At 41.9% G+C, this 12,527-nt stretch overlaps 2 protein-coding genes across 2 annotated transcripts; one reads left to right on the forward strand and one right to left on the reverse strand.

Moving 5' to 3' along the window:
• Positions 1–401: 401 nt before the first annotated feature.
• On the reverse strand, positions 402–1,653 carry LOC308379151 (GTPase IMAP family member 9; the record flags this gene model as incomplete). Its single annotated transcript, XM_080856206.1, has 2 exons — positions 402–1,435; positions 1,638–1,653. The coding sequence occupies 2 exons, from the start codon at positions 1,651–1,653 to the stop codon at positions 402–404; spliced, it is 1,050 nt and encodes a 349-aa protein (XP_080712332.1).
• Positions 1,654–2,548: 895 nt separating this feature from the next.
• rsad1 (radical S-adenosyl methionine domain containing 1) lies at positions 2,549–11,349 on the forward strand. The gene is made up of 9 exons (XM_080856557.1): positions 2,549–2,772; positions 2,867–3,000; positions 3,238–3,442; positions 4,664–5,029; positions 5,264–5,327; positions 8,871–9,018; positions 9,382–9,436; positions 10,436–10,539; positions 10,689–11,349. The coding sequence occupies exons 1-9, from the start codon at positions 2,626–2,628 to the stop codon at positions 10,840–10,842; spliced, it is 1,377 nt and encodes a 458-aa protein (XP_080712683.1). The 5' UTR covers positions 2,549–2,625; the 3' UTR covers positions 10,843–11,349.
• The last annotated feature ends 1,178 nt before the right edge of the window (positions 11,350–12,527 follow it).

The following is a 12,527-nucleotide window of genomic DNA, read 5'->3' on the forward strand; positions in this document are numbered from 1 at the left end:
TATGTATGACTTGACACGATAGGATTGACCCTTTAAAAAAAATAGAATTTGCAAAGAAGAAATAGATAAAGAAGAAAGTGTTTAGAAATGTTTAGCCTTTATTTAAATTAACCATTTCAACAACATTAAACTGAACCAAAAGTGCAATCCAGTTGAATTTATGCTCTCAACAATGACTATACTATATGGAGTGCCAAGGCATAAGCACTGTGCATTTTCTGACAGGATGGAAAATCATCTTTAGGGTTGCTGTTTTAGAGATGACAAAGAGGAAAACGATTTGTTATGCTAATCCATATGTATCATGGAAAGAGAATATTACCAAGTGATTCAGCTTTTGGGCTCTATACTGTGAGACTCAGGTAAGGTTCTTGGTCACTTTCTCAGTGATGGAGTTTGTCCTAGCGTAGCGAAGAACGTGGGCTGCGGAAGAAGCGATTGATGAAGACAGTGTTAAAGTTGTTGGGATTTGGCCCCACTCTGTCCTCGATGTGCTCGATCGCCACTTGAACGGCTCCTCCACTGGCTCCACCCACTATCCCTCCAACGGTCCCACCCACCACAAACCCCAGCGGCCCCTCCACTGAGCCGATCGCCATCCCCATGATGGACCCCACCACGAAGCCCACCCCAACCCCCGTGGCCAGCGTGGTCCTCAGCCAGCGGTTGTCCAGCTCGGCCCTGGCCCGAATCTCCTGCGCGACGCTCGCGTTGTAGTTGTCAATCTGCCAGCGGAGCTCGTCCCCATGGTACTGCTGCTCCAGTCCGGTCCAGGCCCGCTGCGTCTCCCCCTCTCGTTGTTTCCGCAGCCTCTTCTCCTCCTTTTGCACATAGTCCTCCGCCCGCTGGTATGATCCGCTGGTGTAGTAGTGGCCACCTAGGTTGGTCACCATCCTCTCGATCTTGTGCACCAACACCTGGTCCTGGCTGCGGTCATGCCAGTTCTTGTTGAAGACATGGTAGCGACAGCCGCACTGCTCCAGCAGCTCCCGCATGTGCCCGTCGGGGCGCATCACCCGGTCTTCCAGCGGCGTGCCCTCCAGACTACCCTCGTAGGCCAGGAGGACCATGCAGTGGTTCAGGGAGTTCTCCCCGTAGCGTTTCTTCACCAGTTTGGGGGTCTTGATGTCGTTGGGGCTAATGTTCTCCAGGTCGAACGCCATGAGGAAGGCGTGGGGCCCCGGGGCAGACAGGCACTTAGTTCGCCTCACCTCCTCTTTCATCTTGGTCTTGGACATGTTCTTCTCGTAAAGGTTCGGCCCGTTGACCACTGCCACCCTCCTGCCTGCCAGCTCCGCCAGGTTCTTCCTGCTTGCTGAGATGTTGTTGACATCCTTTCTGAACTCTTCCTTTCCCAGCAAGGAGTTGGTGAGGGAAAACTGTGCGTGACCACTGCTGCCAATCACCACAACCCTAAGCTCCCCATCACTACAGACTGTGGGGGGGAAAAACAAGCATGTTATACCATTTGTGTACTCAAACATGAATGTAGTCATAAGCATATCAACTCTTGTTATTTGCTATTATTTGCTGTGTTTAAGTTTTTAAATGTGCCCTTAAAACAAATTGCAAAAACACTGCCTGAGAGATATGTTGATCAAAACATGGTAAGCTGAAGTAGAGTATAGAAAACGTACCCTCTCTCCTGGGCATTGCTTTTAAAAGCCCTCCTTTGTGATATCGGCTAAAATCAAACAAAGATGAAGTGATGAATTAGTCAGTTGAAGGATCTGTTTGTCTGGTCCTCCTGAACTTTGATGGGTTTCCTGCTGCAGAGAGCATCCCAAATGAGGGGGTGGTTGTTGTGTCGCTCATTGTGTGTAACTTTGCTGTGTGTCCCGGGTTTTTTAATATTGAGTGGAAAATGGCCTGTGGGCAAGAGGACAATTGAATTCAGTATGCATGTCTCGCACAGTGTGCTCGCTCTCTCAAAAACACAAATTCACGCATGCCTGCTCATGTAAATGCTCACACAGATTGACAGAACGCCTTATCATGGTGGGATTATGCAACCTTAATTTTGTTGTGCACGGCATCTTTAGCAGGGGACATAATTTTTAGTCAGGCCTATGGAATAATTACACAATATAATTTTATAAAACAGAGTAATAAAACAAGTAAACAGTAGGCCTGTATTCATAACTATCTGTAGGCTATTGTGTTTTCCTTAAACAAGAAAAATTATCTTTGTAAAAGTTTTTTTGTTTTGTTTTGAGGTTTCAGAAAGCATGTGTATACCTCCTCAATAGTCTCTTTATCAAACAGCTAAGTGGTTCAGTTTTATGAAATAGAACACATTCACAAAGTTAGTGAGGAATGCAAAAGGTTCTGAACTCTGTTACATCCTGTCGGCGCTTTCTCATAGCCCATCCAAACCAGTCAAGTGTGACGGAAACGCCAATCTTGCTCATGGCACCAAGCTGCTCTACATTGCCATCTGGTGGTTACTGTTTACACTGCACGAGCTCTCTCTTTCCTGTGACGTATGTGTTCTTCCTTTATATCTCGCCGTGTGGAGAGAGCGACCTACACGACACAGTAGCGATAAGTACTATTTGTCACCTTTGTCATGAATCATGTCCATATATAAATCTTATATATCCGACACACATCTGTGACGAAGATATGAAGATTGCAAGACATTTCTGTTGGTCAATTGCCAGGCGGACTTTATTTATATCGCCGAAGTCTTACAATGACAGCGCCTCTTCCCAAGGCACACGTGTTTTGGGTTTACCCCCTCAGTCTGATGAGGTGTCTCTGTATGTACACGTAAGTTCTATATTGCTCTGGATATCATTGAAACGATCAGTTTTGGCATATGTGGGCCGTCCCCCCCCCTGATCATCCCGTTTCTATCCCTTAGTGGCCATACTGTCTAAGAAGATGCTCCTACTGCAACTTTAACAAGTACATTCCACGGTCTGTGAACCATTCTGCCATGACAGAATGTTTGCAGAAAGAGACAGAAACTCTGTTGAAGCTCAGTCAGGTGTCTCGGTACGTGAGCTGAGGTTTTTCACGTGTTTAGTGTTTCTTCTGAAAGCTCATCTTTCTCTTAGGGGCAGTTGCCAGATAATATTGTAGCCTTCAATAGTTTCTCAGAGGTTTTTCCAGATGAGATTGCTACACATATTAGATTGTTACCCTCTATTTCCTCTTATCAAAATTCAGTCTACTTATCAAAGATAGTCAGTATCACTTCTAAAAGCCTTTGTGTGTGTTATTTCTTTTCAGTGTTACCTCTGTATTTTTTGGAGGAGGAACACCTAGCTTGGCACAGCCTGCCACCATTGCTGCTGTCCTGGAGACAGTCTCACAACATGCTCAGGTGCCAGAGGGGGCCGAGGTCACCCTGGAGGTCAACCCAACACCTGCTGGTATGTCTAAGCTGAAAGACTTCATACAGGCTGGGATCAACCGACTCTCTATTGGAGTGCAGGTAAATATATCGCATAACCTTATGTTTAAATATTATACATTTTAATCTCTGTTTATCTAATACAGTGCACTGCTTTTACTTGTATTCTTGTATCAGTCTATATGTGGATTACTGTGGCATGGTTGAATATGGCATTGAGGGCACTACTCAGACCATAGATGTCTGATAAGAGACATGAACCAGTAAGGGGTCAAATGAATGACACCCAATTCGGGATCATGACCCAGTAATTGTTGCTATTACATCAGATGGATGGATTTGTTTTAAACACTCTTATGGATTAACAGGCACTGAACTCGTTTTTAAGTGTTTTCTAGTGCTCTTATGTAAGTGAGCCTTAAAATGAAAGTGAAATGTCTTTTCTGAAAAGATGGTAGTCTGCAAGGACAGTAAATGTCTTTACTCTTCAAACCTTGATGACATGACTTCAGAATTGGTAATGACATATATCCAGATGAACAGCGGTTTAAACATTTCAGTAGTCGTGTACATTTTTAATTCTCTGAATGTGTTCTTTTCATGTTGAATTTGCGCTGATCAAAACCTATTTATTATGCGCTAATACTGAGGAGGTGCTAGTAGCAAGATAAATGGTGTCAGCACAGGAACAAAGGATGGGGTAGAGCTGTGTCATGACTATAAGCGTTATAAACAAACACATTTTACATTTACATTGAGTCATTTAGAAGACCTCTCCATACAAATGGAAAACACGTCAGCAACTGGACACCTTGAAATGGAATTAGGCTATGTGCTTGAGAAATCTGACAATTTGGCTATGTGCTATGTGCTTGAGAGTTCATTAGGGTCAGGGGGTCTTTGATGACTCATGTTGGAGGTTTAAACGTCTTGTCTTCATACTCAAATATAAAAGGATCCTTGGATCTCAGGATGCATTCAAGGCTAAATTTGTCCTATTTTGTGGTCATCTGATTTACCAGAGTAATGGCCCTTTGTGAGAGTGCATTTACATTTAGAAACATTTCTGCCCTACTTTGACATGTTTGTTTTATTTTTAAAAACATTTCTGCCCTACTTTGACTTGTTTGTTATTTTTTTTAAGAGACATTTCTGCCCTACTTTGACTTGTTTGTGTTATATTTGAGCAAAAATGGACACAAAAAGTGAGGAATGGCTGCTATGGTGGTCCAGTCTTCCTTGAAAAAAGGAACGTTTTAAATCCAAGTTATGGTTTTCTTCCCTATTTCATAATCCTCAAAGTCTCTTAACGATGAGGATCTGAAGGTGTTGGGGAGAGACCACAGTTCCCAGCATGCCTTGCACACCATCTCTGAGGCCCGGAGGCTTTGTCCAGGCCGTGTCTCGGTGGACGTCATGTTTGGGCGCCCAGGCCAGAGCGTGGCCTCCTGGGAGACAGAACTGGAGGAGCTGCTTACGGTCTGTGACGATCACGTGTCGCTCTACCAGCTGACCGTAGAGAGGAGCACGCAGCTTTTCAAGCAGGTTCAGCGGGGTGAATTGACTGTTCCTGGTGAAGACATCACAGCTGTTATGTACAGGACTGCAAGGGAAGTCCTAGAAAAGCAAGGTTTTCGTCAATATGAGGTGTCTAACTTCGCCAAAGATGTAAGCGCTTTTTACTCTTCATTTTTCTGTCATAGAACAAATGTACACATATGTTTATGACTCTTCTATTCTATTTCATGAAGCATTTTGTATTTCCAATGTATGTCCAATTTTCCGAAGTATTTCCAAACGTCTTAAAAAGGTTTCCCATGTATGAAGTATTGAATCAAAGTATTGGTGCCAGTTCTCAGTCAACAATAACTAATTGAAGTCATGCTTGATTTTGTTTTGAAGGATGCTGTATGTGAACATAATCTGGGATACTGGAAGGCCCAGCAGTATATTGGTGTTGGCCCAGGTGAGGTATATACGGCAGTGGAGCCTTGTGTTAGAGTTGTAGAGAAGATGTAATGGAGCACATTACAGTTGGCTGTCTGCACTTATGTAACAGTATAGATGTATTGTATTAAAAATACAGGCCCAACAGTAGGAACTCAATGCACCAAAATCAGCTCTGAGATTCAAATCTTATTTTTTCAATACTTCAAATGTCCATCTTTATTTTTGACGGCAGATTCAATCCTCCTCATCTTAGAGGATACCAGGGAAGTCTGCCATTCTTCAGACATAGTTTTTCAGCTGTTCTTTGCTGGAGGGGTTGTGTTGCTCTGACTTTTCTCTTTAAAATACCCTAATGAATTTTATTGAATTCAAGTCAAGCGGCGTTCTTAACCAGGTCACAGTTTTAACTTTTTTTCTTCTTTAGAATCTTCTTTAGAATCTTCTTTAGAATCTCTTTAGAATCTCTTTTTCTTCTTTAGAATCTCCTTTCTACTTTAGAATCACTCCCACCTTCACTGTCAGGGTCACAAACTCACTGTGGTAGTCCTGGCCAGAGTCACGCCATCTATGCTGAAAAACACATTTATCTTGGTCTCATTTGACCAAAAGCTGTTTGTAGTATTCAATAAGCTTCTTTTCATGTTATTTAGCAAAGTTTCTATATCTCCTGATTACTGCTGCAACTGTTTCGACTGATTTTTAGTTGTCCGCAGAGCTTCCGGTATCCTTTTTCGTTCCACTCAAAATGTTTAATTGTGGAGACATCATGCAGATAGACACCACCCATAAGTTCAAAATTGAGAAAGGCTTGGTATTTACAGGTAATTCTATAGCCGTGTTCATGAAATTAGGCTAATTGAAAATCCCAGGTGTACTACATTTTGTTTCAATGATCACATGTGTTTTCACTTTTGTTGCATTGAGTTTCTACGTTGAGGCCTGTCATTTCAATATAGTCTTTCTAAAGTATTTGTTTCTGAAGGGTCATTAGCGGAAATACTGTACTTGTCAACTTAGAAATAATGCATAAAAAAATGATTGAGAGGTGATACAACTTTGAATCATTTTATATTTAAGTGATATTGCAAAAGGGTGTGCTTACTTCTGTTCTATACTGTATGTTATACTGTATACCATGATTATAGGATAGTGCTCACACCACAGATATACTTTTGACATTGCCGCAAGCTGTAGCATTGATTCATTATATCTAGGGATGGGTATCACTTGGGTTTTTTCCCCGATACTGGTGCTAAAACGATGCCTAAACGGTGACTGAACCGAAACTTTAAAAAGAAAAAAAAAACACAAAACGAGAATTGATGACATTAAAGAAAGGCTTTTTTTATTGCCAAGGCAATTTTTATTACAATATATTAACTGTTTAAAGTATACAATAAATATAAATAAATACAAAAGGCTTGGCTTCGAACTACAGCTTCAAACTTTTTAATTTCAAACTATGAACAATATATTAACTGTTAACAACAGTTTACAGTATACTTAAATAAATATAAATAAATACAAAACACACACACACACACATACTCAGTCTGCACACACACTACAGCTTCAAACTTCAGCAATTATTTTGCAGAAATATGAGCACATTTGCCTTCGGAGTCAATAATGTATTATTTTGTTTGCATTTATTTCATGAAATTTCACCATTTTCTGATTTGTTTATACCTATCCTTTCTATCTTGTTTATACTTAATGTTGTTAATTGAACACACTGAGTATGTGAACTTATACTGCCCCTTTAAGAGACTAGGTTTACTTTTGCAGGCATCTCCGTTTAGCCTTCAGTCTGCGGTTGCTGATCTGCCTTTGACTCTTGCCTTCTCTCCCCCCTTTACACGCATATTGGCACCGGTTTTCGGTACCCAACCCTAATTACAGTCATGGACGAAAATGTTGGCACCCCTGCACTTCTGTCAGATAATGCACCACTACTTCCAGAAAAGTGTTGCAATTACAAATGTTTTTGTATTCACATGTTTATTTACTTAGTTTGCATCGGAATGACACAAAAAATCTGACAAATAATGCCAAATCTGACTTTATTACACATAAAACTCAAAAATGGGCCGGACAAAATTATTGGCACCCTTAAGAAATAATTGTATTTGAAGCATGTAATGCTCCTTTAATCTTTATTTAAACTCACCTGTGGCGAGCCACAGATGCTGGTAATATAGAAATCACATTTGCAACCAGTTAAAATGGAGCAAAGTTGACTCAACCTTTGTGTTGTGTGTCTGTGTATACCGCGCTTAGCATGGGGAAAAGAAAGAAGAGCAAAGAATTGTCTGAGGACTTGAGAACCAAAATTGTAGAAAAGCATTGACAATCTCAAGGCTACAAGTCCATCTCCAGAGATCTTAATGTCCCTGTGTCCACTGTGCGCAGTGTCATCAACAAGTTTACAGCCAATGGCATTGTCGATAACCTCCCTGGATGTGGAAGGAAGAGAAAAATTGATGACAGAATGCAACAAAAGATTGTTTGAATGGTGGATAAATAACCTAGAACAACTTCCAAATAAATTCAAGCTACCCTGCAGACAAAGGGTACAACGGTGTCAGCTTGCACTATCCGTCGCCATTTGAATGAAATGGGATGCTATGGTAGGAGACCCAGAGGTCCCCACTGCTGACACAGAGACGTAAAAAAGCCAGACTTGAGTTTGACAAAACTTTCTTGGGGAAGCCCAAATCATTCTGGGAGAACGTCCTGTAGATAGATGAGACCAAAGTAGAGCTTTTTGGTAAAGCAGTTTACAGACAACAGATGAGGCCTTCAAAGAAAAGAACACGGTCCCTACAGGCTAATATGGTGGAGCTGGACCGATATTTTGGGGTTGCTTTGCTGCTTCTGGAACCTGATGCCTTGACTGTGTGCATAGCATCAGGAAATCTGAGGACTACTAAATCATTTTTGGGCGCAATGTAGGGCCCAGTGCCAGAAAGCTGGGTCTCAGTCAGAGGACATGGGTCTTCCAGCAGGACAATGACCCATAGCACACTTCAAAAAGTACCCAGAAATGGTTAAGAAAAAGCACTGGAGAGTTCTGAAGTGTCCGAGATTAGTCCAGATCTTAATCCCATAGCACAACTGGGGCATGATCTCAAATCAGTAGTTGGGAGAGGGCACCCTTCAAATGTGAGAGACCTGGAGCAGTTGGCAAAAGAAGAGTGGTCCGAAATTCCAGTAGAGAGGTGTAAGACACCTCATTAATGGTTACATGAAGCAATTGATTTCAGATATTTGTATTTCTTTATTTTTAAGGGTGTTCTACTTATTATAAAGTTGAGGGTGCCAATAATTTTGTCCGGCCCTTTTTTGAGTTTTAGGTGGAATAAAGTCATTATGGCATTATTGCTCAGATTTTTTGTGTTTTTCCAATGCAAACTAACTAAATAAACATGTGAATACAAAAACATTTGTAATTGCAACACTTTTCTGGGAGTAGTGGTGCATTATCTGACAGAAGTGCAGGGGTGCCAACATTTTCGTCCATGACTGTATATCTCTGTCGTCCATCTGTCTGACCTAGGGGCCCACGGCCGGTTTGTGCCCATCTCTGCGGGATCTGTTCAGAGGGAGGCACGGACCCAGACCATGGCGCCGGACATGTGGATAAGCGAGGTTCAGAAGAGTGGTCACGCCACCCGACGCCAGATTCCGCTGAGTCACCTTGCACTGTGAGTGGGCATCTTGGCGCTGAGAGGTCCGGGTGGCTTTTTGTGTGGCATTATGGGGGTCTGAGATGTCAGTCATGATACAGCATCAAGCTGTTCAGTGTTAAAAAGCACGTTTATTACTAACGTGTTTAAGATGCTTCTAATATTAGAAACGAGCACACACACAATACCCACAGTGAGCACAGATGAACTCATAGATGGAGAAGAATACATCTGACCTGATAAGCAGATGGTGTGGCTGAAAATGGTGTGTGTGTGTGTGTGCGTGTCTGCGTGCCTGTGCTTGTGTGTGTGTGTGCGTGTGTGTGCCATGTGTGTCTGCCCGTGTGCGCGCTCCATGGGTTCGTTTTTTTCTGTCCGCAGGCTGGAGGAGGTGTTGGTCATGGGACTGCGGATGAACGATGGAATCACACATCAGGTGGGCTTGCTGAAATCAAAACCATGTCTCTGAAACATGTGCCGGTTAGAACTGAACTTTATTCGGGAGCCACTTGCACGGCGACAGATCAAGTCAAGTCTTTTATTGTCAGATGCACAGAACAACAGAATCGGACTGGGCACTGATATTCTTAGGATAGGACACCATACCACACTACCATAACATAACAAGACATAACATAACATAAGTACTCCAACATGATATAACATAACATAACTTAACAAGAGCAATCCGAGATTTCTGACCTCCAGCAAGGAGGTACACAAATCCAGATCCGGATCATCCTGAAATTTTAATGGGGATGACCTCTGGTGAAAATTTCAGACAGATCCGCCCAGTAGTTTCTGAGAAATCTTGTCCACAGACAGACAGACAAACAGACAGACAGACGGACAAATAAATTAACGGACCCGATCGCATAACCTCCTTGCTGGAGGTAACAATAAGTACTGAACATAAGATAAACATATGAAAAGACAAAGTAGAAGACCTACTAGATACACAATAAATATACAATATAGATACTAAACATAAATAGACATACTAAACAGATACTAAACAGATAAACATACCTACATGAGCTATACTGAACATATTATACGCATAATAACCTGAACTAACATGGACCTATACTAACCATGGAACACATCGACATATACACTTCAAGTATGTGGTGGTGCAATATTGCAAATGTAGTGCAAACAGCGGTGAAAGTGAGCCTGTGTAGAGTAAAGTGGCGAGTGTAAAGTGAAGTGGCGAGTGTAAAGTGATGAGAGTGGATTATTGTCCATTAAGGAGTCTGATTGCCTTAGGATAGAAACTGTTCTCCAGTCTGCGGTTGCGAGACCAAGATGCACACACATTTTTTTTGGGAGGGTTCATTCACAGGGTCACCTTCAAGAATAGTACTTTATTGAAGAGTGCGGGGCCATGAATATACAAAAACATCAGTTTGGTGTGGTTTTATATGCACTTCAGCACTGGAAAATGTTCAGCCCCGGCGATGACCTCCATAGAGTTCTGGGTCAGTGTGAAGTTGTTCAGGAACTAAAGCAGACGGGACTTCTGATCCTCGATGACAGGTGATGACAACATGAACTTAACTTGATTTGAACTTGATTAACCTAATTATCAATTTAAAAAAGGGGGTCCACTATGTGCTTTCATTTGTTCTGTAGAGTTGACTAGGGTAGACTTACAGAGTTAATTTTTATTTGTACACGGCATTTAGGGGTCTACGGTGTTCCTGGGAGGGCCTGGCCTTGCTGGATGGCATGCTGCCAACTCTTTTACTGCAGCTAGGAACCTACGTGCACAGTCAGGGACACCAGGGGAACGGGGAGTCCACTGCACCGTGCCACAGAGAAGGACAGCAGAGGAGATGACCTACAGAAACTGGACAGAAGGACCCAGCAGTGACCTTCAGCACTGATTCTGCATGGACTGACTGGGTTTCACAGTTTTGTTCTGAAACTTATCAGAAAAGTTTTTTTTCCCAAAACAAAACTTATCAGAAAAGTTTTTATTTCTGAAAAGAGAGTAAGCTTTTCCACTGCGCCACGTGCCTCTTCAGTGTCAGCTGGACTATTAACCCAGGTTTTTGTACAGCCCTGTTGACCCTCTGGAGCACAGCATTGCTCACGAATGCAGGCCTGTGAAGAGCCACCTGATGGCTCTCATTATGCTGCCTGACCCGGCACAAAGACCGCACAGAAGAGTTCATCACGGCTTTCTCCCGGGCAAAGCGAACCGGCTGTCTCACCAGCAGAGAGAACAGCAGGAATGACTGACTTGTCGTCATGTAGCAGGGCGTCAAAAAAGCATGACTAGTGTGACAGCTGGACATGATGCTGAGAAAAGTGCAGGAACCAAGCAATGTCTTGAACAGTCAGCTACAGTGCCGTTTGAAAGTATGTGAACCCCTTGAGCAGTTAAGAGTTTTCTGTTGTTTTTTTTTCTGTTTAAATTTTTTCATCACCAATTTTCCATAGATGAAATGTCAGGTTTATCAATTGCATGTACTTGTTCAGAGGGAATTACACTAATTCCATGTTTCATGTAGTTTTTTGGCTACTCACACAATTATCTCTCAACAAGTACATGCAATTTATAAACAAAAACCTGACATTTCATCTAAGGAAAATTGGTGATGAAAAAAATTGAAAAATCATGGTAAAACAACAGAAAACTCTTAACTGCTCAAGGGGTTCACATACTTTCAAGCGGCACTGTATATAATAACTAAATAAATAAATAAAAAGTCCATCTTCACATTTCTTGAATTCTTTTCTTTCTTAAATCAGAGCAACAGAAAGGTTGGCAACACAGGTGTAGGGAGTGGAAGCCAATGGCAACTAAACTGTATGCATTGGCTTTTGCTTCAAGCCTGAACTCATAGTGAGTCAATGCTCATCCAGAAACATGGAGTACAGCATCAAGTCTCTATGGAAATGACTGTATTTTCTACTGTGTGGTTCATTTCGTCTCCACTCACTGTAAAAATATAATGTTTTGAGCAACAACCAGGAGTCATCGAAGCTTAAAAGACACATTTTTATTGGATAGGGCTATGAGTGTACTTATGGTTATACAACCCCTTCTACTGATAATTTGAAACGATTGTGCAGTTGCATGTGCCGAGCGTTGGATCGTCATCAGAATGGATCGGAATAAAAGCAGTCCTCTGTGGGTGGCCTTGATCCCTTTTAATGTATACATTGTATACATAATTTACTGTTGTTATTTTTGCCCATCTGTGATCACGTTTTCCATCCAGCCGGGCGGTATCTGCTTTCAAGAAGGTTGTGTGAAAAGAGTGCATATGGTGCTGAAGATGAGTTCAGTATGGGGGTGCTTTATGGAGAGAGAGCAGGGCACGTGTCGTGTTACTTTGATTGGCTTCTTTTCATTGAACTTTTTTTTTTCTTGGGTTTTATTGATGAGCTTGAAGTAAGACCAATTGTCAGTGTGGTGGGAAAGGAGACGGTCAAGGTCCATAAATAAACCCTTTAAATAAAGGTTAGAATTTTTTCTAAATGAATGACATTATAATACATTTCTAATACGAGAT

This window comes from Sprattus sprattus (assembly GCF_963457725.1).
Source record: "Sprattus sprattus genome assembly, chromosome: 18".
Classification (NCBI taxonomy): domain Eukaryota; kingdom Metazoa; phylum Chordata; class Actinopteri; order Clupeiformes; family Clupeidae; genus Sprattus; species Sprattus sprattus.